At 40.4% G+C, this 27496-nt stretch overlaps 1 protein-coding gene across 1 annotated transcript; it reads right to left on the bottom strand.

The window, feature by feature from the left end:
- Positions 1-325: 325 nt before the first annotated feature.
- Positions 326-26697, bottom strand: SAXO1 (stabilizer of axonemal microtubules 1; the record flags this gene model as incomplete). Its single annotated transcript, XM_079548175.1, has 4 exons — positions 326-1275; positions 5477-5679; positions 8750-8929; positions 26621-26697. The coding sequence occupies 4 exons, from the start codon at positions 26695-26697 to the stop codon at positions 326-328; spliced, it is 1410 nt and encodes a 469-aa protein (XP_079404301.1).
- Between the last annotated feature and the right edge of the window lie 799 nt (positions 26698-27496).

Here is a 27496-nt window from a genome sequence, read left to right as displayed (position 1 = left end):
AATCACACCATTGTAAGTTATCTCTCTTGCTACCTCTTGAGCAGGTTATCTCTTCCAAATAAAAAGCAGTTCTTGGAAAAAAGAAAAAAAATATACAGAGAATCAGTTTGTCTTGTCCTTGGCTTTTAAAATTTTATACAACTGATTCAAAAAAAGCCTTTGAATCAGCATGTACGTATTAGTTTATTTTTAAATCTTTCCAAATACAAAATCATTTACTGGTTTTAAAGAAGGTTGCAAAAAAATCAAGATGTTGTTTGTAGCTGTTTCAGAGAAGCCCTGCTCTTTGAATCCATTCCCCAGAAAACTATTTCCACTCTCTCTTTCAGTGGCAACCTTGTAGACATTCTTCTTCAGAAGCAGGGACATAGAATTTGTGACCATCAGCACTGGTTCCCTCAAAGATATATCCAGGCGGGTTTTTGTAAGAGGCTAAACATCTAACAACACCCTTTGGTGTGTAGCTGGTAGCATAGATGGTTTTTGCATTTAGTGGAATGTGAGGCCTAGGGCCTGGCCAGGGAGGTTTATAGCTTTTTGTAAGCATGAGTGGTTGAGGCAGATAATGAGTCCGAAAGGTAGTCAAGAAATCCATTGGTTTGGCTGGGAAAGTCAGCTCAGGAGCATGAGTGATAGGCTTTACTCTCTTGCACATCCAGGGCTTATAATCTTCCTTCGTTGTTGAAGAGCTGTTAAATGGTTCTGTACTTATATTATGCTGGGCCAATGGTAGACACACCTTGGCTGGCTTGCCATTTAGATGCCTGAAGTGTAACTGGGTAGTGGTATGAAGGTCCATTTTCTCCATAGGAGGAACATATTCAGCAGGTTTTTTGGTAAATATAGGAGGCTGTGGCCAGGGTTTGTATTTTTCCTGAAACTCAGTTGAAGAGAAAAATGGATCATGGAATAACTTTGGCTGGTATGGTTTTGCCAATTTGGCTGGTGTACCAGCCAGCCCCTTGTAAGAAATTTTGTTAGTAGTGAGGCCATTAAATGGGACCTCACTGGGCTTGTATTTCTCATATTGATGGATGTAACGTTTCTCCAGAGGATGTAGCACATAATTTGCTGTATAATCTGTCATATTCTCAAAGGGAGCCTTGCTCTTCTGAATCAAATTCAGAGGTTTGAAGCTTTGAGTTGCAACAGGTCCCCTGAAGAAATACTCATCTTGAACAACAGTTCTGTGGTCAAATTTTGCTTCTGATGGGTGGTACCCATGATCTGGTCTGATCAGCTCTGTCTTTGGTTCATCCCACAGCATATAGTCATCTGAAACATAGGAGAAATCTAAACATTCATCTGAAGTTCTTTGACAAGTTTAGGCATTTAGAACATTTTAGGTTTTTTACACTTTCTACTGTAGTAAATATTTGTTGGAGTCGTAAAAGTTGACAAATCATGTCAGAAACCCACTGAAAGAGCCTCTTTAGAAAATTTCTGCAAGTATCTAAAAAGTTTCTAAAAGTATCTACAAAGAAAAGACATCAACTGTCATGAAAATAATTGTGTACCCAATGCTTGCCTACAGAAATGGTGAAATGCAAAACTGGAAAATTTAAATAATGTTCTAAGTCTTTTAGAGATGTTTTCTTCAGGTAACTGAATGCTGTCCTCATTCTCAGTCAACCGGAAATCATTAATATGGAAGTACCATGGCAAGAACTCCAGACTCCTTCTGCATTTATACTGTGGCTAGTTTAGAGAACAGGCAGAGTATGCCTTTGTCTCCAGGAGGCCATACAGATGTCTCCTTAGTATTAGTAGGACAAGGAAAATTGAATGTCTGCCATTCCACTCTAAAGACCAAGTTGCAGGGCTGCCTTTCCTCTTTATACCTTCTCGTAGGATGATCTGCTTTCCTAACTGCACAGATGTGATCTTCCTGCTGTTGGCTGAATTTAGAGTTTTGCAGTGTATCCTTGTGTCAGCAAGCTTTTGTGCTCTGTGGCATTTATTCTGCTTTTGGCTTTCCTCTCTGTCATCAGCACAAGCAGGAACCAAGATGGAACTAATATAAGCCTCCAATTCTTTGTTAATAGCAAGCTGCTAGAATTTGCAGAACAAGACTGCCCTGACCTAAAGGATTCTATCATATCACTGAGATGGCTCCTACTCCTAATCCTGCTATCTAAATTCATAGCCAAGAGAATTTCTAGGAGGCATTTTAAGGTTATTCATATCTTCCTTACTCAGCAGTACAACAGGCAAAATGAGGCAGTCAGACTTAAAAGATTTACACTCATTCACATTAGAAATCTATTGCAAAGCTGCCTAGCTCTCAGAACAGTGCTGCAGCCACAAGACCATCTTTTTTCCTTCCTAGCAATCTTGTGCAACTTCCCCTGGAGATCATTATGGTTACTGGTAGGAAGTTGAAATGAAATAGTTTTGGAGCAAACCCAAGCCCTTTTTTTTTTCATTTTTCCCTCCTTTCAAACCACACTGGGAGTCATGAGGCAAATAAGCTTCTAGCTGACTGCACAGGAAGGAAGTCTGGATTTCAAAGTACTAGAAAGTAAATGATGCAATGAGGTATCAGGATATTTGAACTCTCCAATCCAAATAGAGTTATTCGTTCTGAATAGCAGTGGCCACAGTACTGCACAAACACAATTATACAAAGGATGTGTTCATTACAATGTGAAGTTGACCAAAAAAGTCCTTTCTTTGCCCCAGTTAGGTGTCTATTTAAAGTCCTTCTGGTTTAAATCAAGGTGCCCTGCCTTGGAACAAGAGAGGAAAGAGCAGCCACAGGAGCTGTGCTCCTCCCAGCAAGAACAGTGGGTCACACACAGGTCTTTGCAAGATGGTGGAATGAAAGATGAGGCCTGTCAGCCTGGGGAGCTTTCTGCATTCTGTGTCCAAAATCCTTCCCCTGCTGAAGCCAATGAAAAGTCTCCCAGACTCTGTGGGACAGCATTTGATGCCAAACCAGGAGATAGACTGTCCTTACGTGAACAGCTAAATAGTACAGGCAGCTGAGAACGTGGGCCCATACAACAGCACAGGTACTCATTTCCTGCTGACAGTGGCACCACAGCCAAGGCCTTCTGCTCTGCAAGTTCCAGCACCATCAAAGAACCCCAAGTGCTCATGCTTCTACCAGGGGAATAAGAGAGGTCTAGGCATCATCTGCTGGTGGGATCCACACCTTGTGCCTCTGCTCAGAGTTCATCATTATTCTAGAGAGAAGTTTCAGTATGGTGAACCAAGAGTGTACACAGACATGAAACATTATAGGGGATCTGCTATCTAGTGTCAAAAAATGAGAGCTAATGAGACTGGGCATGTCTCTGAGCAAGGGCTCATTCAGAGATATAGCAGTTCAGATGACAACCACCAAAAACTATCTATATTTCCCCATCCTTGATGGAAAATACCCAGTGCAATCTGGATGTAACCACAGCTTTTACAAAATATTCAAAATATAACAAGTGAGTCTGTCTTCAATTTTAAAAATGTACAGGCCCTACACATTTGGAGACCTCATAGGCATTATGAATTCATTTTATTTAGTGTAAGACAATAGTGCTACTACTCCTTCAAAATATGTTACAGTTTTATTGTAAGTCTAATTCTTATCCCATAGATATTAATAGTTTCCCATGTAGCACAATCTTGAAAACATTATGGGGTACAGAAAGGAGCAGAGGATATGAACCATATGTTTTTGGAAGGTTTCACACTTCACACTGCAAGGAAGACAGTGCTAAAATTAGATTACACACCTCCAAATGGATGCAAAAAGCTACACCTGCAGGTGTGAGAATTTCAAAACCTCAAGATGCAAAGTTATCTGACATGAATTGTCAGATTGATGTAATAGCATCATCTTAAACCCAAAGTTTTATTTGGGACATGGTGTGTGTAGAGGAAAGGAGAATAATAATACAGTTGGAAAGCTATTTTAATGCCAAAGCAGCACGTTTATATGTTTTATATGCTGCTTGAATTTTCGAATTATGATAATTAATGGAATAGCATGCTACAAAATTTCACACCTTGAGTGGCAATACCTAAAACCTAGTAACATTCAGAGAACAGCACAATGAGAACTTACTCTTTTATAAAACTGGGCCTTTAAAAGTGAACTAATTCAGTATGAAACTTGATCTTTCAGGTGGTTTGGATGAAGATTTCCATTTGCAGATTTGAAAAATACTGCAAATTATAACCAAATGTGGCTTTGTTACACTTTATTAGAGCTCTGGAGTAGCAGTTGAGGTATTGACCTAAACATTGATAAAACACAAAGATACACATATGATCCAGATACAGAGATGTTAAGAGTATCTAAATACAGAAGGAAAGATTCTGTTTGTGCAAAGCAGCATTTCTTTGTTGGCTTCACTGAGGCTATTCCAATGGACACCATCTGGTGACGTAGCCTATACATAACAAAATGTTCAAACTTGTGTAAATGTGGGTATTTTACACCTGTGGGTCATAGTCTTCATAAGGAAATTCATACTAAATAGACAGTATTTCCTGTATACTTAATGTAAAAATTCCAGTTCCTGAAATTGTAAACATGCAGCTGTACCTAAGTCTGGCTTTCAGTCATTGCAGATGGGTAATCATAACACTGCATGATTGCATTCATATACCTTCAATTTCTTTACTTCCTTTATCATTCTGAGTTATAAGAAAGATTTGTTACTGTATATTGGGATAAATATCAATGCCAGCCATCAGCTTTTATATCCATACTGCACAAGAAAAATGAAACAGTAAAAAATATTTTAAGAAATACAATAATGCTATCTGCTTAGCAGCACTGAGTAGCTGCAAGCTGTGCAAAAGGGGGCTCCTTTTGACCAAAACTAACATTGTTACTGTGACTATATAGCTGAAATCTTTCTTCCAGTGCATGTAAATGAGAAGTAATGCTGGTGGAGAGGAAGGAGCAAAGCCCCCTAAAGCCTAACCATCTACAGCTAGCTGCTGCTACTGAGAAATGAGGGCACAGTTAGGTGCACAGTTCACTGTTTTACCAGGAGAACTTGAGTGCTTTGGACATCTGCATGGAGTCTGAATGTCCGTACTTCCCATACATGTCATATTAACTCTGCAGCACACAAAAAAATTGATGCCATGCTTCATGACCTGCTCAAACCCACTGAATTCTGCACATCTAAAGTGTTTAATCCACTGGCAAAACAACATTATGTTCAATATATCCTAAAAGATATACTGATTTATCCACATTCTGGAGTTCAGGGGCCTGTTTCTACTCAGATGCCTGCAGGCCTGCCAGACATGGAAAAGAGGAGAACTCACAGATACCCAATGTTGTCACTAACATGAGGCTGACAGCCCCACCTTGTATCTCTACGTGAAATTTTTGTGAGTCTGCAGCACATCCAATCTGTTGGTGCACCTGCACAGAACTGCAAACTGTTTTTCAATCTGCCTTCTTCAAAAATGAAACTGCTTGTGAAGTCCTGAAAGAAGTTGCAAGAATACATACCTTTATAAGTGGATTTTGTGTTCATCTTGGCAGTGGAGATTTCTCTTGTCTCACAGGGGAGGCAAGGAGGTACTCGACAGATAGGGTAGGAGTTATAGTCTTGTTTATAAACAGAGGTCAAATCCATGCTCTCATCACTCTTGACATGCTTTTCAGGTTCTTTAAGTTTCTGTGGCAACACTTCATGAGCTACATAATCTCTCCTGTGAATAATAACATCATTAAGTCTTGGTTTAAGGACAGAATTATGCTCTTCTCCTGGATACATACAGAAATTAATACTTCCCCTTGTCACCACAGACTAATAACATCTGGATAGCATACAAGCTGTAAAGAAAAAAAAGCAAGCTCTTCAGTTTTGGAAATCTGGACTGTGAAAAAGGAACTTAAGCAGCTTTGGACAGTCCAAAGCAGGCCAGATCTGTCAGATTCCCTCTTCTCTCCACCCAGTGAGATTAACAGTCTCATACAAATCTCTCTCTGTTCTACACTGGAGTAATAGAAGAAGACATAAGCTCTTTTAAAAAACCCAGTAATTACTGCAGGCTACCTGGTGTGCTTGGCAGAGGGAAAAATAGCCTTCTTAGGCAATGTACTGTACAGCAATTCAGCTGAGGATGGGGAGGTAGTAACAAGTTTAACAGCAAGACAGTTGCCGTTGTTGAGGAGTTGTAGGAGATAAGTATCAGCACAGCCAGCCAGTCAGCTTTTTTCATGTATCACATAAAAGAACTATTCTAGGATGTTGAGGTATTGTGTTCAAGGATTCTCTAGCAGTGGGAGAAATTTTCCACTCTGAGTATTGCAGTACAACAGAAATTGCAGTGGAGATAACAGAGGACAGATTGATATGCTGATAACTCAGCATTCCTACAACCAAGGCACCATAATGAATGGTACTGGCTGCAACTCCTGAACTTTAATCAGGGAGGCTTGTTGCTTCTATGTGACACCTATCAGCAAAGGCAAGAGTGAGATAGTTCATGAGTGTGTCCATGAGGACAAAGAAGGTGACCAATAAGATCAGGCAGAAGCTTTTGTTAGGGGAAAGTGAAGCTGTCAGGTTCATGTTAAAGGGTTGGGTTCCTTCTTGATGCATTTTTTAATTTGGGCCAGATCTTAGCAGATCACCCTATTAGAAGCAAGGAAGGGCCTTGAAAGTTCATTTCTTCAGGGAAATGGGCATAGTGCAAGTGCAGGGATTTCTGCTGAACAATACAGTGCAGCAGTGTAGCTGAGAAGCATAAACAGACCAGCACTCACAGCATCACAGAATCACAGAATGGCCAGGATTGAAAGGGACTTCAAGTATCATGAATCTCCAACCCCCCTGCCACATGCAGGGCCACCAACCTCCACATTTAATACTAGACCAGGCTGCTGTGGGCCCCATCCAGTCTGGCCTTGAACACCTTAACATGAGCCAGCAATGTGTTCTTGCAGCTCGGAAGGCAAAAGGATGGGGCAGCCTGTTCCAGCACCTCACCACTCTCTCTGTAAAGAATTTCCCCCTGAAATCCAACCTAATTCCAACCTAAATCCAACCTAAATCCATCCAACCTAAATCCAACCTAAATCCATCCAACCTAAATCTTCCCTGCCTCAACTTAAAACCATTTCCCCTTGTCCTGCAGTTGTCAACCCTTCCAAAGAGTTGAATTCCCTCCTGTTTGTAGGCTCCCTTTAGGTACTGAAAGGCTGCAATGAGGTCACCCTGCAGCCTTCTCTTCTCCAGGCTGAACAAGCCCAGCTCCCTCAGCCTGTCTTCATAGGGGAGGTGCTCCAGACCCTTGATCATCTTTGTGGCCCTCCTCTGGACCCTCTCCAGCAGCTCCCTGTCTTTCTTGTACTGGGGGCTCCAGACTTGGACACAGTTCTCCAGATGGGGCCTCACAAGAGCAGAGGAGAGGGGGACAATCACCTCCCTGTTCCTGCTGGCCACCCCTCTTCAGATGGAGCCCAGGATACCATTTGCCTTCCAAGCTGCAAGGGCACACTGCTGACTCATGTTAAGTTTTTCATCTATCAAGATCCGCAGGTCCTTCTCTGCAGGGCTGCTGTCAAGGACCGCTCCTTCCAGTCTGTATGGATGCCTGGGATTCCTCTAGCCCAAGTGCGAAACCTTGCACTTGGCCGTGTTGAACCTCATCAGGTTCACCTGGACCCACCTTTCAAGCCTGCTGAGATCCCTCTGAATGGCATTCCTTTCTTTCACCGTGTCAACCGCACCGCTCAGCTTGGTGTCCTCAGCAAACTTGCTGGGGTGCTCTCAATTGCATCATCGATGTCATTGATAAAGATGTTAAAGAGCACCGGTCCCAGGACAGACTCCTGGGGGATGCTGCTCATTACCAGCCTCTACCTGGACACAGAGCCATTGATGACCACCCTCTGTCTGCAGCCTTTCAACCAGTTTCTTATCCATCAAGTGGTCCACCCATCAGATCCACATCCCTCCAATCTGGAGATAAGGATGTGGTGGGGGGCCATTGCAAAGGCCTTGCTCAAGTCCAGGTAAATGACGTCGGTCGCCTTTCCCTTTTCCACCAATGCCATCATTCCATCATAGAAGGCCATCAGATTGGTCAAGCATGACCTTCCCATGGTGAAGCTGTGCTGGTGGTCTCGGATCACATGCTCATGTGATCAAGCATGTCATCCAGGAGGATCTGTTTTATGATCTTCCCAGGCACAGAGGTGAGACTCACCAGCCTCCTAGTTTCCTCCTTACTAGCCACCAGCCCCTAGATTCCGGGGTCCTCCTTGCTCCCTTTCTTGTAAATGGGAGTGATATGACCCTTTCTCCAGTCATCCTCCACTCCAGAGAGCCAACCTTGAAGTACACACCATAGCCCCTTTCCAATCATCAGGCTTTACCATGTTCATGCCCTGTTGAAAACTACTCATTCAGATTACATATGCAAAGTCTCATACACAGAACAAAAGAAAAATGCTCCTCTAGTATGATCCATGGTTTCCAAGGCAATATTCGTGTTTGTTTTCCAAAATACAATGTGGACAAACTCCAAGATCATGACTCTACCACTGTGCTCCATGTATTCTCCAGTCAGATCACATCTCAATCTTGGGAAAGTGCAAGAAAAATGACTGCTTGCCTCCACTAGCACAGCTAATTACAGGTGTTTGTACAACACCAGCATGTAAGTCTTCACCTTTTCCTGGAGACAATCATTTTTGTTTTCTCAATTACCCATCTCTCACACACATATTCTCCAATGCACAATCCTTACTCTTATTCACTACTTCTCATACTTTGTCACTGAAGTGCCTTCCATGGGTGTCTTTGCCGTCTTGTATTCTGCTTTTGGTTTGAAAGAGTCTCTGGGAAGAGTGCTGGGATAAAGAGGGTATTTCTCCATGTACTCTGACAGTGCACATGGCTTCTCACTCTTCTCAAAGGGCTTGGTGAGTAGATGTGGACAACGGTGACATCTGCAAGAGAAAAAGTAGAATAGAATTTAGTGTCTTACTTTTTTTTTTATGACAGCAAAAATAATGGATTTTTGCTGCTTTCTCCTGTAGCCTGCAGCCACGAAAGACAGTGAAGCCAATAAAAACAAGTTCACCTAGATGAAGAAAAAAGAGCACATTAATCTGAGATAAGCAAAGTACCTCATTTTGTGCTGGACTGGAAATTATATTTAACATTTCTTTTGTTCCATTTCTCATTAGTTTATTCTACTTTGCACTCATATTGAGCTTAGTTGAATAGATAAGTGATAAAAAAGGGTTACATGTTGGGAATATCTATTCACTCACGTTTGGGCACGACTACTCTGACAGGCACAAGTGCAGAAAAATAGACACATGAATTATAATGATCTGAATATGCTCCCACTATAACGAGGTATATTTGTCCCAGGATCAGCCAGAGTATCATAAAGGTATCTCCTGTGGAATTCTCTCCAAGGTTTGTACTTTGATATGCATGCACTAAGCAGTCTTCTGAACACCTATGGAATTGCTCTGAAGGCTAAAATAATGATATGAACAATTCCATCATCTTCTTGCTTTTTACTGTTCTCTCAGTTCTTTAGAGAATCTTTTCTCAAAAAAAGCCTGTAGTGAGCAACAGTGAGCAACAGCAAAAGTACTTCCATCAGCTTCAGTAGATCAACATCATAATGCACCAGGAAAGTCCTTGCTTCTGGTGAGAGGTCACTTCTAACAGAAGAAGCTGTGGTGCAGCACATATAACACCATAAGGTGTTAGGGTAGGAGGACAAGACTTCTATGTGAATAAGAGAGTCAACAGAAGGGTGAAGAGAAGAATATAATCATTTGCCCTCATGAAATCATTTGCACCTAGAATGCTTCTTTCCGTCCTTGTGACCCTTCTGAAAAGCATTTGGTGACAAAAACCTTCCTAACACAATTTGCACTGTCTCTTTCTGGCCATATTTTTGGTCTTTCAGAACTCCTAGGAATTATTCTTCAGCCTCCAAGGGAAAATGATCTGCCTGCACTTTCTTCTTCAGGTCTACTGGTTTCACACGCTTCCCATAAGTGCATTTTCCTACGCCTACTCTCTTAAAGTCTGTGACAACAAAAAAAAGAATATGATCATCTTTGATAACTCACTACCACTATATGATATACATAATGAAAGCTTCAATTATACATTCAGAAATATATTCTTGGAAATATTTTACCAGAGATTGATGTAAGTAGCAGAGACTCTCAAGAACAAGGAGTGGAAGAACTCTAGACCTTGGAGTTTGCTAAACTTTTCTAATCCTGCTGGCATAATAAGTATGTATTGAAGAACTGCACAATTCTCCAGTACTGAAGTCACTGTTATGTGGCTGAATAAAAGGGACATTGCCTTACAGCTGCTGGTGTTTCGCTTTTGTCAAATTGCACCCTGTCTTTTAAATGCCATTGAAACCGATATTTTAATACTTCTAAGTCTTGAGTGTTAAGATTATTTTTCTTCTTTGGCTTTTCTTCTTCTCTGAAGAATCGTGTTGAAATCATTCTTTATTATGGTCTAACATATTAAACTGCACAATATTTGTAATCAAACATGATAAGGAAAGGCATAGGTTTTGTAGGCTGACAAAGAGTTACGGAGGAAATCTGCTTGTTATATGTGAGGCCTCAACCATGTGAAAGAGCATGGCTTGAGGAATTGTGGTTTTTTTCCCAAGTCAATAATCAGTGCCCACTTCCCTGTATCTATGAGAGCTCCATTGCTGCAGTACATTTTTAGGTACAGTTTTCCTAAGCAAAAACTAACATCAACGTAATCTCAAGAAAAAATAGCAAACCAAGACTTGAAAGTACATTAATGTAATGATCACTTATGACCTGTGGTAGGCATGTTGGTTCTCCTACCAATTCTGAAGATCTATCACAGATTTATCTAGATTTCAAAGGTATTTAACAAAATATATGCAAGCCTGGAGGAAGGATTAAATAAAGACCAAAAAGACAGAAACTGCACTTTAAAAAGCTTAAGAGAAATAAATTAAACATAATTGGTTACATCACACACTGAGCTGTTCGCTGTGCTGGCTGAAAAAGGTCTGGAAGGCAAAACATTCGGAACTAAGAAGTTATTTCCACAGGAGATAGTGTAACTTGTTGCCACAGGCTAGCACATGTTTCTGTCCCACAGACAGGATATTTGTAGCTTTCCGGTGTAGCTGTTTCCTCCATGTTTAAGGATGTTGGATACGGTGGACAGCAGATCATATGTTGATTAGCAATTCATATTTCTCTACAGACTGTTGCAGTGCATAAAAACAGCATCCACTCTTGGCTCACAAAACAGAACTCTTCTGCCCATCCTGCTTGTTTCCATCCCATAAAATGCAGCCAAGCAGTTAACAGCGCGTCGTATCTGCATGGCTCAGAGTACCTCTGATAGTCAAAGCAAAATGGAAATCAGATAAAAATACATTTTGAAGCCTTCAAGAGCTACAAAACTTAACTCCCAAATAGAAAAATGAACTTTGCACTCCCATGTTTTCAAAGGAGTTGTGTTCATTTAATCAGAAGCTGAGATTCAATACATAAAGAATTTATCAGCTCATGTTAAAATCTTGTTTGTGCTAAGAATGGTTAATAGTTAACCTGAAGCCCAGGACCAGAGCCAAAGTATTTGATTTCAGTTTCACCGGGGTCTCCCCAGTCAGCACAGTTCTTTCTCAGCTGTAGATGAAATACAGCATTCTGCAGAGATGGAGGAGGAAAACTGTGGAATACATGAATTTCATCTGTTTTTTAAATGTCTTTAAACATCTGATTTTTAAATGTCTGTGGTGACCACGAAGGACTGAAAGTACAGGTGGAATGGTGATTTCTATTATTAACATCATGATTTTATCAGTTATGGGAATTACTACTGCCACAGAGGTCATGAATGCCATGGTATTACTAGTTAAGAGGAAAACACAGGACTCATAAATGGCTGAACTGTCGTTCAGGACAATATGATTTTCCTTTGCAATCAAATCTGGTGATCAGACCAGCATGTAAGTAGTACATATTATAGCACTCCCTTGTTCACATAATCTGCTTCTTGCACCTTCTCTGGCTTCCACAAGTGATCAGATTGAATCAATATCATAGAAATCTCCTGTCTGTGGCGAACTGTAATACTGTCCAAAGAAAAACAGGAATATCAAAATACACCAAAGAAATGGGATATGTTCTGTAGCAAGAACTGATGGCCAACAGCAAAGAAAATCACTGAACACGAGTCTTTATTTGTGCAGATCCCTTCCAAGCAATGGAGATGAAATCAGAGGCCTGACTGCATTACAGATGGATGGACAGTAAATAGATGTCTATGAAGGGGAGTATCCATTTGCAAAGTATGAAAGCATCACATTTAAGTATTGCATATGGTAGTAGTGTCAGAAAAAAATGAAATCATATTGTGGCCAAGGTATATGGAATGCACAAGGTTCTGCTTTTAGACAGTGAGCTGTTCCAAAGCAAAAAGTAAATGACAGTAAGTACTAGAGATCTTGTGATCATAACAAAACCAAAACTTCATCCTGACACCTTTGGGAGGTTAACTGAATTCCCACACAGCTCACAAGCTTTTTCCTTTCCGTCATAATAGAATATTGAACTCTCAATCCCAGACTTCACTTGTTTCTCTGCACATACATTCACCCATCCTGTGTTAATCTGTTAGGATAGATGGATCAGTGATAACCTACAAATGAATGTAAGTGGAAGAAGAGAGGTTTGACACACTTGCATGTACATTAGTCTTTGATGTGAGTTCAGGTAAAAACTTTAAAAGAAGAGACACACCCATACGTAGATGTTCAGCACTTAACAGTAGGAAAATAATGAAAAGATGAGAACTCAGGGTCCACCAAATTCACCTGCATCAGAATGCCACCACTGGAAACTGTCAGTGATGTCAGTAAGCAGGCCAATATGGTGGAAGAGGTCAAAACTTTACTGTTAGCTATTACATGTTGTTGGTTGTGTCCCTTTCAAAATCCACATGCACTAACTGTGGTCATCCTTTTTAATCATAGAATCATAAAATCACTCAAGTTGGAAAAGACCTTAAAGACCATTGTGTCCAACCATGACCTAACGATACTACCCTAACAACCCTTCACTAAATCATGTCCCTGAGCACCACATCCAAATGGATTTTAAGCACATCCAAGGATGGTGACTCAACCACCTCCATGGGGAGCCTATTCCAGTGCTTAACCAGCCTTTCTGTAAAGAAGTGTTTCCTAACATAAAACCTAAACTTACCCTGGTGCAAATTGAGGCCATTTCTCCTCATCCTGTCACCTGTCACCAGTGCAAAGAGACCAACCCCACTCTCACTGTAAGTACCTTTCCGATATTGGAAGAGAGCAATAAGGTTTCTCCTCAGCCTCCTTTTCCCCGGACTGAACAGCCCCAGTTCCTTCAGTCTCTCCTCACAGAGCACATTCTCCAAACCCTTCACCAGCCTTGCTGCCCTTCTCTGGACCTGCACCAGCACCAAAAATGTCCTTTCTGTACTGAGGCGCCCAAAACTGAACACAGTACTTGAGGTGAGGCCTCACCAATGCCAAATACAGGGGCAGGATGACTTCCCTAGTCCTGCTCACCACACCATTCCTGATACAAGCCAGGATGCCCTTGGCCTTCCTGGCCATCTGGGGACACTGCTGGCTCATATTCAGCCGACTCTCCATCAGTACACCAGTCCAGGGAAACCTTCTGTACTAAACTCACTATAATCCTCATGGCAACTCCTGCCCTTATTCACATTGTTATCTTACTTTGTGCATCTGATACCAAGAAAAAAGCTTTGATACAATCTTCCTGACAATCTCATCTCAAATGTCCTTGATGAGCAAATGCTTTACTGTTTCTTTAACAGTAATCAATATGATTTTAGTAATAATGAATACAATTTAGAGGGCTTTGTTGATTTACTCATACTTTAGTATTTGAACATTCGTAGGAGATTATTTTTTAAATATATTTCTACCTCTTTCATATATGTGTAGCATATATTGTTAAGCATATTGTCATATTTAGAGTAGAAAGGAAGTTTTAAAGATCTTGACTGTCATTATCTGTATGAATCCTTCTTTGTTTTTTGTTGTTTTTGGGGTTTTTTTTGGCTCAAAACTTGCTCTCCGAGGTATTTTTTGTGATAAGACTCTAGGAGATGAGAGATGGGTGTCATGTGGCAATCAACATCACTGTGTGGACAATTTTACTTTTGCAAGCATTTCTTTAGAGCTGTTTGCCTTTGGAAGAGATTGCTCAGGAATGCTTACTGGCAGAATATCTAGCCTGTGACCAAATAACTCCTGTTTGCTATGGGAGACTGGGGGATACCATTGTATCCTGTGAAGGCCACATACAAGCTGATGGCCTCGCTGCTCCCTTTTATCTGCTGGCAAGGCCCAGAACAAAGGAGTTTCAACTCCCAGATCCAGAAGCTGCTACTCCAAGGAGAGCTGACTCGACCACTTTGGACTTATAAATAAGTTGGTATTACCATTGAGAAGTTGCCACCATTGCCATGGTCACCATCATCTTCAATGGAACAACAGTTGATGACCCACCACTACTGAAGTCTGAACTATGAACCATGCTGGATCCATGTGGTGACTATTTCCCTCTTGCTTCCCACAAAGACTCCTTGCTTCTTCTTTCATATCTTTTCTATCGCCCTCCTTCCCTTCCCCATTACCCTAATTCATAATAGTGTCCATTCTCCCCTTCCCCATCTCCCTGATTAAGATCTGTAATAAACTTGTCGGACCAACATTTGAACTATTGTTTCTTAATCTCACCCTGAGTATATGGATATCAAAGAACCTCCTCTCCCTCCTATAAATTGGAGTGAGAAACTATCTCAAACAAAATCTGTGCAAATGCAGGAAATATTGTAGACTACATAATTATTATTTTGTCAGAATTAATTCATCCTATCTTGGAGGAAAGAACAGAAAAACCGATGCCAAAATTCAGTTACAAGAGTTCCTGGAGCTGTCATTGTGAGAGCACATACTAAACATCTGTGGCTGCATTACTTTTGGCAGCTGACCCAAGGCATTAGCAAAAGAAAGATCCAACCAGACAAATAATTATTATAAATTATTTGTGGAAACAGTATTCTTTAAAACTGGAATATTCTCTTGATAGTAAACAGGTTGATAGCTGTGTCCAGGGGTGCTATATTTGGATGGTAATGGGTTTAACTCTCATAGAACGAATACAATGATCTCAGTGTTCTCCAACTGGGAAATAAGCTTCTTACCCCTCTCAACCAAGACAGCAGATATAGTGTAATTATATCTGTCATAAAGTACTAAAATGTCATCCTTACTTCATGCCTGAAAGCTCTCAAATTTCAGGACATTAACACAATCACTGCATATCACACTTTACGCAAATTCATCATGACAGGTTTTGTAAGTTTCTACAGTGTGATCTACTGAAGTCCTTCCCTCTGTTTGCACACCCACTGCACCTAATCAGCAGTGATGGAGCACATATCTCATTCACATCTTAGATTGTATAGTACTACCACACATCAAGTAGAGGCATGCACTTGATATTCGTCTGAGACGAGACAGAGAGCAAGAAAAGCATTTCATATAAACTAAAAAATAAGCGATTTACATATTGGCCCTCACAGAATTAATCCGTAGCCACAAAGATGAACTAGGTTGAGTAGGCAATGTTAATGCCCCAAATGAAGCAAGCTGCTTGGATGTTTAAAGTCAATACTATTACCATAGATAGTTGCCAGCCAGCTGTGTAGGTGTTTAGGATGCAGACCAGCCAAGTGAACTCTTACTAGGGTGGCAGAGACAGAGACAAAAGTAGGACAACTTACCCACTCAGTACCACGCTGCACAACTGCATTTCAGGGCTATCACGGACCACAAAACAGAAGCTTTAAAAGTGTGATAGGCAAGTATCAGACGAAGGCAACTTCCCTTCTAGATTGATATTAAGAGCCAATTGTACAGATGTAATATTTTATGTTGTCTTCTTGCATGTTCACACTACAGAGGAATGAAATTCATGCATATAACTATTCTAGCAGTTTGGACTTCATAATTTACAAGGGCTGCTTCAAAAATAATGTTTCTTATTCTACCAAAGTGGCTCATGATGCCAGAGGCAGACACTGGAGATATGGCAGCAGTATTCCCACCAATATTCCATTACGTTTTGTTGTTATGTGACAAACAGCAGAAGAGGGGTGGTAGGACAAAATGGTGTCTGACATGGAGGTACATACAAAGCAAAAAGATGTGGGTCACATACACTGGTGCAGATTTTTACACGCACAGCATGCAGGATCTTGTTCATCTTGTTCATCCTAAACCCAGTAACTCCTTTCCAATTTGGTAAACTAACCATAATTCATGACTGCAGTGGTAATAAACACTGATGTGGCAGACAGAGGGGGAAAGCGAGAGAGGAGATCACAGAGAAACAGACACTACACATGAATTCATGAATTAAGATTACTAACAGAAATGAATTAGCCTACTGTGAGGGTTGGAGTTTGATTGCCTTTCAGGTCCCGCCCAACCAAGCCATTCTGTGATTACATGACATTATTATATCTCTGCTCATAGCTTCTTTGTCAGTAAATCTCACTTCACCTCTCAGCCCCACCCCAAAATGAGTTACCACTGTCTTATTTTTACAAGCGGAGGCAGAAAAAGACCAAGTCACACTGCAAAAGCTGCCAAAGACAAATGTATCCAAACCAATGCCTGCTGAATTCTGGTCCCATCATTCTGTTCCATGCCCTTCATGTTGCTTTTCTTTCCCAAACACTACACCAAAAGAGTACCACAGCGCTAACTTTTTGACAGTAACAAAATACAATCAGAACAAGCCTAAGGGAGCCAATTTCAGTACTCTTTGTTCAATCTGCCCTGGACACTCAGATGTGAAGGTCAGCAAGCTGTGTTGTCATAGCCTCTGCAGCCACTCTGCCTAAGAAATGCTGCACTCTCCTGCAAGCCAGGAGTCAGAGTCCAGTCACAAAGGCTGTATGACCATTGCTACGTGGGATGGATGCACAGCTCTAAACCAGAACACATCTAACTACACTTAATGGTAGGGATCTCCCTATGCAAAGCTTCAGAAATACTACTTTTTGAAAAAATAATTCCACTCGTCCATTTCTTTTTTATACAAAGGAGAATTAACTTCTTTTGATCTTGAGAAAATACAGTAATTTTAATGGAGAGGCATCTGGAGAGGTCTTTAAAAACTGTTGTAGACATAGAGGAACTGAAGTTACACCTTTTACAGGTAATTCCCTTTTACATTATTGAAATAAGGAGCTATTCCTCTGCAGTTAGTAGATTTAAACCGGTGTACAAGAGGACTTACTTAAGAGAAAAATAACTTCCTGTGTTCTTTTAACAGGACCTGAGCTTAGTGCCACGGTAAAAATGAATGCTTCTGCAAAACATATTCTAAAAGCATGATTTCACCAACAGATCCAGCACTCAGGAAGCATAAAGAGTGCTGAAAAAAACAGATCTCCAACATCTGTTTGCTCTGATCCCTGTCATTAGACTAATTCAGTTGGAAGCAACTTACACAGATCATCTACCCCAACTGCCTAGGCTCTTCAGAGAGAGAGAGTGAAGTTAAAGAAAATCAATTAAGGCATTATTTAAATGCCACTTGCACGCTGATGCATGGGGCATCAACCACCTCTCCAGGAAGTCTGTTCCAGTGTTTGACCATCCCCATGGTTAAAAAAAAATAAAAAAAATAAAAAAAAAAATCCAAATGTCCAGTCTAAAGCTCCCCTGTGGCAATACTTTGCCAATCCTGTGCATCATGTCATTTGTAACCAAGAGCCAAGCCCAGCATCTTTCTCTGCTTTGTCTCCTCAGGGGGCTGCAGAGAGATATGAGATTACTTCTCAGCCTCCTCTTCTCTGGACTGAGCAACTCTAGTGCCCTCAGCTCCCCTCACTGGACAAGCCTTCCTACCCTGGTGCCTTCCTCTGGATACTTTCAAGGACACTGACATCCTTTTTATACCGCGGAGCACAGAACTACGAGTTGTACTCAAGGTGAGGTTGCACCAACTCTAGACGGAGCAGGAGAATCCCCTATTTTGTCTGACTGTGCTGTACTGCACGCACCCCAAAATTCGACTTGCCCTCTTGGCTGCAAGGGCATGCTGCTGGCTCTTGCTGAGCCTGATGTCACTGACACCCAGATCCTTCTCTGCTGAGCTGCTCTGAAGCCACTCATCTTCCAGTCTGTGCCTGTGTCTGGCACTGCTCCACCCCAGGTGCAGAACCTGATATTTTCCTTCATTGAACTTCATGCTCTCTTTTATTGCTCAGCACTCCAATCTATCGAGACCCCTCTCCAAGGCTTTGTCACACCAGGGAGTTTTCTAATGTCTAAAGGCAAGCCAAGAATGAAAGGGATAATGAGAGGAGAAGAAGATTTACAACTCACTCACTCCTGCATTAAATTTGTTTCTCACTCTGAGAAGGCAGTTTTCCACCATCTCTACTCTTGCATTAAATTTACAATCTGAAGTAAGGAAAAGCCTGGTTAGCAATACAGCAATAAGTCTAGCAAAACAAACTGTAGAGAATGAAGAAATAGAAGTGCAGGCAAATTTTGGATGTTGAAAGAAACAAACAGTCATCTGCCTTACCAGGACAGAAGATCTTAAGCTATAAAATATTTTGATGGAGGCAAAAAAAAAACTCAGAAAAGGCCTACATTTCAGGTGGAAACTCCAAGCAGTCTCACTTTCTGCCAACAGATACAAGCACTTGACATCAAAGTGGACCTATTTGTTGTGGGTTCACCGCAAGGCCCTCTAAGCAACAGTTGAACAGTGGTACCTACCGTATCTTGTGTACTTATATACATTTGTTACAAGTGCAGGAATGGTAAGTGAAAAAATTAGCAATAATGGACCTCATGTAGGAAAATTTGATTTGGTTTCTGCCATGATGATATCGGGTAACTATATTATTATTGCATGTGGCTATCTGTGCTCTAGTTCTAAAAATACAGATAACAGTTGATAGTCTCTTTATCATGGACGCATGTGGACTAACAAGGTTAGGTCCCAGAGAGAGAACTATAGCACCAAAGAGTTCTTGGAGAGTTACAAGTTTTCCTTGCATCTGTGCCATCAGTAGTACTTTCTAACAACTTCTACCAGGCTGCAGCACAACAGAGTATTCAGTCATGAGGCAGTTGTTTGAACATTTAAACAAAGAGCAGTAAGAATTACGGAAGGATTGGAATTTACATGAAATACTTGCTTGTATACCTTAAATTTTGCTGAAGGATATATGGCTCTCTAAAGACCAGCCTAACTTCTCTGTATACTTGTTAATTATACATCTGAATAATCACTGATTATACAACGGACATTTACACAGTTAAAAGATTATGGCTTTGCCTTTGTCTAGCTCTATCAGGGCATACTAAGAGGGCTAATTTTTGCTAATGTACGTGCTAAAATTTATCACTTTAATTTCCTAAAAGCTTTAGAGAAACATAAGATACTTACAGATCAAACCTGAGATGCTTGTAATAACAGTAAACTTGCACAGCGTGAATTCCACATCCTTTTCAACAGCATTCTGTAAGAATTTGAGTAGTAGAATCCCTTTACCAGAAAAGCTCTTCTTGGATTGTAAACAGGATTTGTAAGACTGGACAAATTCACCTCTGACAATCTTTAAGCTGGTTTAAAAATATGTTTTTTTTTTAATTGTAACCAAATCAAATAAGAGTCACTGTTATGATTCAGTAGGGGAAAAATACATTCTTTTAACTGAAGCTGCCACAGTATTTTCTGGGTTCCCCCACCTGAATACTGCAGCTTGTATATTTCATTGAAGATTTTAGCTTTTAAAACCTTTTCCTTACGAAAACGTATACTCTCAAGCACAACATACTTAACACAGAAGCCAAAGTATTCCAGGCTTCCCAAAAACATGGCAAGAAGTGCAGTGCCCAGCACCACATTTGGTTTTTTGGCCAGAACAGAGAACAAACTAAAAACATGAGTGCAGAGGAATTACATATGCCTTCAGGCCATGCTCCTGTTCCCTAGGACATACAGCCACCCTTGGGAGCTCAGATCCAGAGCAAAAGAAGAGCAATGGTGGGCACCACCAGTGCTAGGTCACGTCACATTACTTTCCCTTTGGATCAAGGCTTCAGCAGCACCATGGGTCTCTCTGGACTTCTCTCCTGAAAATGTCTCTGAGTGGTGGACCTAGATCATGTGATACTGAGGACAGTAAGAACCTCTTAATCTATGTTTGAACAAGACATGATGGGTCTGACCAGGTTTTGTGTGGCATCAACAGTGCATGGATATGGACTGCAGTTTCCTGATTGGCTGTACAGAGGAAAAGGAAAAACAAAAAGAGACTACCACAAGTCTACCGGAAGCAACAGATGCCCACATACCCTCACCTTACTCAGATAAGGAAATTAAATTAGCAGCATTAGGCAATGGTACTTTATGCCTGTTAGACCTGCAAACAAAGACTCAGTGTTGATTCAAAGATGCATAGGAGATGCAAGAAGGGAAAATGACCTCTTGTTCTTTTTCTTTTGCTTTGCCAGATCATTGTCAAAGAAAGAATCAGCACTGGAAATATTGCACCTTCCCAGCTCAAAGATCTAGTCAAGCTGCAAAACATTTCAAATCCTGACTGCAAGTTTGCACTGCTTCCTTGTGGTAGTGTGAATTAGGCCTTGAAGCTCTTCGTGACAGGACAGATCATCCCATACAGCAGTTCCTGCCCCACCGACAGGCCTGGACCAGAAAAGGTAGAGGCCAAACGCTCTGAGGAGGGAGATAAATATTTTCCCTTCATTCGTCATGTTCAGCCCTGTGCAAGATCTGTAGGACAATCCTGTTGTCTCTTTTTCCTGAATAGTCATTAGAGCAAGTGTCTGAAAGTGAAAGTTTCCCTCTCTTCTACTGAAAGAGATGGAGTGCAGTGTTGGCAGCTGTAAATGTGGAATGAGTTCTATTTGAGTTTGAAGTAAAATAATGGTTAACAGGTTGTCCACATCAAATCCAAGTCACTTTTCTCTTCAAAAATGAGTAGCTATTACTAAAAATGGAAGTCTAGAAACCTTAGATCATCACAAGTCATTTCATAGACAATAGGTTCACAGATGTCACAAGGAAAATTAAGCTCACCCAGAAGCACTCTTTGTAACTGTCTTGACTACATCTAATGGCACTACAGTTAACTAAACAGAGTTGTCACACTAACCTCATACACCGAATGTGTTACAAGTAAGAGACCAGAAAGGGACAAGCTGGAACATTTGGCAAATATGCCTTGTTCACTGAAGTTGAAAACATGGTTCTGCAGATTTCCCGTCATAAAAGACTTTGCAACAGACAAATAACAGGAGGGAAAGAAGCTACAAGCTGAAAGCTGATGCTCTCAGATGCACCAAGAGATTGAAAAACATGCTGGGAGCAGAAACAGCAGAGTGGACTTTTATGATGGAGTGATCAGAGGACAAGAGAAAGAAGGAATTGATATCACCTGCCTCAACTTCTGTAAGGTTCTGACATCATTCCACAGAACATCCTTGTCTTTAAATTGGAAATAGATGGGTTTGAAGGTTGGACTATTCAGTAGATTATGAATTGGTTGGATGGCTTTATCACAGGATTCTTGGTGAATGGCTCAACTTCCAAGTGGAGCAATATCCCTTCAGGATCCACCAGTGCTGTTTAACATCTTTATCAACAATCTAGACAGATCAAAGTGCATTCTCAGCAGATTTGTGGATGACACCAAACTGAGTACTGCAGTTGAAAGGATAGAAGGAAGGCTGCCATTCAAATGGACCTGGACAGGCTTGAGAAGTGGACCCACATGAACTTCATGAAGTTCAACAAAGCCAAGGGCAAGATGCTGCACCTGGGTCAGGGTAATCTCAATCAATACCAGTTGGGTGATGAGTGGGTTGAAAGCAGCACTGCAGAGAAGTTGAGGTTGTTCAGGCTGAGGAAGAGAAGGCTCTAGAGATACCTTTTTGCAGCCTTTCAACACATCAAGGGGGCTTATAAGAAAACTAGAGAGAGACATTTTACAAGGACGTGTAGGGCAAGCAGTAATGGTTTTAAACTGAAAAAAGGGAGATTTATGGTAGATATAAGAAAGAAGTTTTTTACTCAAAGGGTGACGAGACTCTGAAAAAGGTTGCTTTGAAAAAGCTGTGGATGCCCTGCCCTTGGATGTGTTCAAGGCCAGGTTGGATGCCCTGTGATCTAGTGAGAGATGTCTGCCGACGGCAGCAGGATTGGATTACATGATTGTTAAAGGTCCTTTCCAACCCAAACTATTATATATCTATGAATATTTACTACAATAACAATTCATTTATTGCTACAAGGGGAAAAATAACAACAACAAAAAACACCACACCTTTGTTTTTCTGGCCACCACAGCTTACTTTCCACAAAATATCTGCCAGGGCTACTGAACTTTGTATTTTTCAGTCAATATTTACTTAGTCTTCTCATTGAAAACAAAAATTCTTTCTGAACCATACAATAGGAGGAGTGGAGAAAGAACTGGAACTGATGCCTATTGCCACGGAAAATGTCACCCATATTTAACTGAAGTATATTGCCAAGTAAATTAATTCTAGGAAAAGAATGAAACATTTTCCTGAACTAAAAGGCAATATACAATAAATGCAAACTAATTTAAGCATCAGCTCTACCTGCTTTGATTTTTCTTCCAAAATAAATGCTCTTGAAAGGCCACCAAGTGAAACCCTAACACTGAGGTTTAGAAATAAATGCCAACATTTACAGAGGACTGGCAGACCAGGCGCAGCCTGACCTACAAAGCCAGAAAACTACTTGACATGCAGAACTTTGAAATGTCGGTTTTCATGCTGCGGCCTATGGTAAACTAGTTGGTTCCAAATATTTAGCAAAGTATCTCTGTATTTATCCAACAGTAAGCAGTCAAAATATTTGTGACTAACGTTAACCTGCTGCCACCTTCTGGTGAAAAATTCAGAATAATAAGAAACAAGGGGCAAAAACAATCAGTTCTTGCGAGCTGCTGTTATCTTGGGCTTTTACTTTATGGTAAGCAGATGGGTCACGACTCATGCAGTAGAATTACTTTGAGAGAAGCAAGCTGTTTAGAATAGTCTCCTATGAGATCACAAAACAGTGATCTCATAGAATAAGGATCCTTTTCACAAATCCCCTTTTCACCGTGCCAGACCTAGAATAATCTGAACAGTCTGTCAGAGAAACAAAGTGTCTTCAGCAGTAAGTGGTAGCTATTATTCTACCTGTAAAAACAAACCAATCCAGCAACAATAAGATATGCTGCAAAAGACACCTATTTACATTCTCTGTAAGTTGAAGACAAAAAAATAAAAATTAAAAATTAAAAAAAATCAGGAATTCAATACTAAATAGTCAAAAGAAGGTTATGTTAACCAAGCCAAGAATATAATTGGGTGCACTCTACTCACTTCTCCTAGTCGTGAATCTTGGCAGTTCCTTGCATTAAATGTATGCAGCTCAGAAATGCTCCTGACAGTATGACACAACCTGGGATATGAGAAACCACTGCATCGTGACTCCAAGGGGAAGTCTAGGATTCACAGCCCCAAGTCATTTCTTTCCACATACACAATAAGGAGCAGCAAGCACCTCATCACACTATGTCTAAACTGAGAGAGGGGAGATAGGTGGACAGCTATATCAGACAGAAAGACATCAACAATTTGCAAATCTTTGGACCATTTAAATCCAACCAATCTATCATAACTAGATCACAGAGATCACAAGCACATCAAACTATAACTTAGAGAGCCACTATTCCAAATATTTACAACAACACGGTTGCAGAAAATATTACTCATAAGACACTACTGTCACAATTCAGCTGAGTATCAAATATTGCTAGGGGTACAAAACTCAGGTCTGAAAATTACACTGGCAAACCACGTAACAAAAAGGCAAACACATAATTTGCAGGTGGCTACCAAGTTTCACAAAAAAAATACAGTACTCATATGCAGTGCAGTCATTTTCCTTAAGGGAATACAGACTTCCTGGTGCACTCACAAACATGCTTTGCCATAGCCCTTTCAGGAAAAGAATGAATTCTAGAAAGGAAATTGAAAATTGATTAAAGACCGCAAGTTCCTAGCTGACTTAAGAAAGCCAACATATGTACAGTACCTGTCTTCAAAACCCTGCCAAGAGCAGTTATCTGTGCTGTTGTAAACTGAACTTATTTTTAGTAGAACGACTCAGTCAGTCTGACTGGAGGATTAAGAGGAGAATGACCAACTTCTCTCATTAGAAGGTACAGTTATTCAATGGCCCATGAATTTATTTTTAAGCAAAATTAATGATGCTACTTTTCTTTGATATTTGTTCTATCCTCAAAGTTTCCTTCTTCAGAAGCTTAGGGCTTTAATACTTTATTCCATTTTCCAGAACGCTATGCTTCTACATTGCCATGTTCTGAAACTATCGGAACGTCTAACACCACAAAAACTCTTCTTGATCCATTTGCTTTACCATTCAGTAAACATAAATTTTGAAATAACAGATTAATTTTGTTCTCGTATCTACCCACAAAAAGGAAGAAAATTTTGCCAAAATGATAAGCTGTAAATTGATGAAGTGAGGTTTGCTGACAATTAGCAATCCCCACTATTTGAGAAACAATGCTTACAAACATATATTGAGTAAAACTCCTCTTGGTCTTTACTGATAAAACCTTGGTATTTTTAAAAGCCGCGGTCTTTACTGGTAAGACCAGACTTCAGCAGTTCCACTCGCCTGCAAGCAAACAGTGAAAAATTCCTAAGATGCAAGGCAATTTTATTTTTGCTATTTTATATAGAATCACCAAGGTTGGAAAAGACCTCCAAGATCATCCAGTCCAACTGTCCACCTATCACCAACATTTCCCATTAACCCACATCCCTCAGTACAACATCTAATTGTTTCTTGAACACCTGCAGGAATGGTGACTCCACCACCTTCCAGGCAGGCTCGTTCCAGCATCTGACCACTCTTTCAGACTAGTATTTCCCAACATCCAGCCTGAATCTCCCCTGGTGCAACTTGAGGCCATTCCCTTTAATCCTATTGCTAGTTACATGGGAGAAGAGGCTGACCCTCACCTCATCACAAACTCTCTTCAGGTTGTTCAAGGGAGAGAAAGGTCACCCCTGAGCCTCTTCTTCTCCAGTCTGAACAATCCCAGTTCCCTCATCTCTTGATATTTGTGTTCCAGACCACTCACCAGCTTCATTGCCTTTCTCTGGACACGCTCCAAGGTCTCAATGTCTTTCTTGTACTGAGGGGCCCAAAACTGAACTTGGTACTCAAGGTGTGGCCTCATCAGTGCTGAGTACTGAGATACTGGAAATTGTTTAATTTCTGTGATGATCTGATTCCATGCGCCATATTCTTAGCCATTACTACTTAATTCAGAACTGCCAATGTAGCAGCAACCCACATTACGGTTGGATTTTTTGTAAGACAGGCCACATATTATCTACATCCTATTTAGCTGCTCTTGCAAAATATCTATCCTAGCAGCTTGTGTAGCTTCTGAAAGATTAAGTGCCTCAAAAGCAAACATATACATTATTTGGATAGAGTAAAGGATCCTTTTCAATCCAGATCCAAAAGCTTTAAGTTTAAGGCCTTCATACCAAAACCAATACCAAAACAGAATAATCAAATCACTGTTGCCTTTCTTTAACACAGGTCTCAAAGTCAAATACAAAAGCTTATCAAATAAAGGAATAATGCATACAGAATGAAGAATGGAAGGAGCAGAAGCACTTGCATCTTACAAATAAGACAAAAATACTTTAAAAATGCAGCTTGGTAACAAAAAATACTTCTCTTTCTGGAGTACATGTATTTATTATTTATTTGTTATTCATCATGTGTAATACATTCCAATCTGACATGAACTATGTATCAGCATCTTATACATTCCCTCTTTATAATTTTACAGCTTTAAAACAAAGTTTTGAGTCAATATTTTTCCCCACTTCATCTTTTTTTTTTTTTTTTTTTTTTTTTTTTAACTTGCAAACATGAGAAAATGGATCTTATGTTAGAGGGCATAAAACTAATTATTGCATTGAATGTCTGCATTTGCAGACATTCAAAAGACACAAGTACTAACAAATCGTGCTGCTTTCAGTAGTCTCATCTATTTGCAGAGTTCTCATCTTTTCCATAATTTGTGCATTTACAGAGGAAGGATAACTTTCACTAGTTTAAAGCACTCAAAGTTAGTAGTATGTATTTGAAGGATGTATTTGAAACCACACTTGTGGCCAAAAAGTTAAATGCTCTCCTCTTAGAGAGGCAATCCACGTAAAAAGAAAAATGGGAAGTCTCCTTGCCATTTGTATACCTCTATGCTATGAAAAACAAAAAAGAAAACCAAGAATTACATCATTCAGTACATCCCATATGGAAAAAAGTATTTATAATTTTCCACTTGTAACTTAAGAGCAGCGAATAACATCTGTAGCACTAACGAGTAGTGCATCTTGCTAGCAGGGAACTTCTGTTCCAAGTTCCTTTCCCCATATTCTTACATACCCACAGGAGCACAGCTGACAAACGCACGTCTTCAAGGATGGCACTGAGTGCGAAGGCACAGGCGACACCGGATGCATGTTTGGTAAGAAAAAGTTACGGATCAGGTCTTTCCCAGCAGATGCTCTACAGCAGAAAACCTCTTCAGCAGCAATCTCTTGAAACAATTATGTCAAAAAAAAATCTGGGAACTTCGAGAAGCAGATCATACTGTCAGAGCACATCTGAACTGATCAGCTCCTTCCCTGGCTTGCGTGACCAAGCTCCTTTGCTAGCATCCTGACCAGTGCACTGTGGTTCCTGCTTTCAAGCATTTTCTGACCAGGGCACAAGTACTTGGTCAGTTTCCTAGGAAGCCTTTGTAAAGTCACCACCACCAAGCTCTAGAACTCAGGTCTGCAAGCAACACAGCTGCGCCTATTTCAGACAGCTGATAGCTGTAGTCTCGAGCTGTTCAACAACTAGATCAACATGGAAATGCACTGTCATAATGTTATTGTCAGTTACACTGCAGTGTAGTAAACATAAATGTATACATTACACACAGTGTACAGATTTATATAAGTCTACTGCGGAATATCTACAATCTGAAAATAAAATAGCATTAACTCTACCAGAAATCATAGTTTGAAACTTCAATTTGAAATTTTAGTACAAAGCCTGAAGGAATTGTACCAAAAATTCCACTTCCATGGGAGAAATTTATTAAAGAAAAAGGTCTTTATCAACACTGAAAACTGATGGTAATGCTTGACCATACGTTTCAAGAGGAGAGAATCCAGCATAGGAGGTGCACCAAAACATTTTCCATTTTAAAGGGGCAGGATAGAGACACCAAATATTTTGCGATTTCTCCTTTGAGACGTTATGTAATTTTAG

The sequence above is a fragment of the Tetrao urogallus genome (genome assembly GCF_951394365.1).
Source record: "Tetrao urogallus genome assembly, chromosome: Z".
NCBI lineage: Eukaryota > Metazoa > Chordata > Aves > Galliformes > Phasianidae > Tetrao > Tetrao urogallus.
The sequence above is the reverse complement of the archived record's forward strand: the minus strand, read 5'-3'. Positions and strand labels throughout refer to the sequence as shown.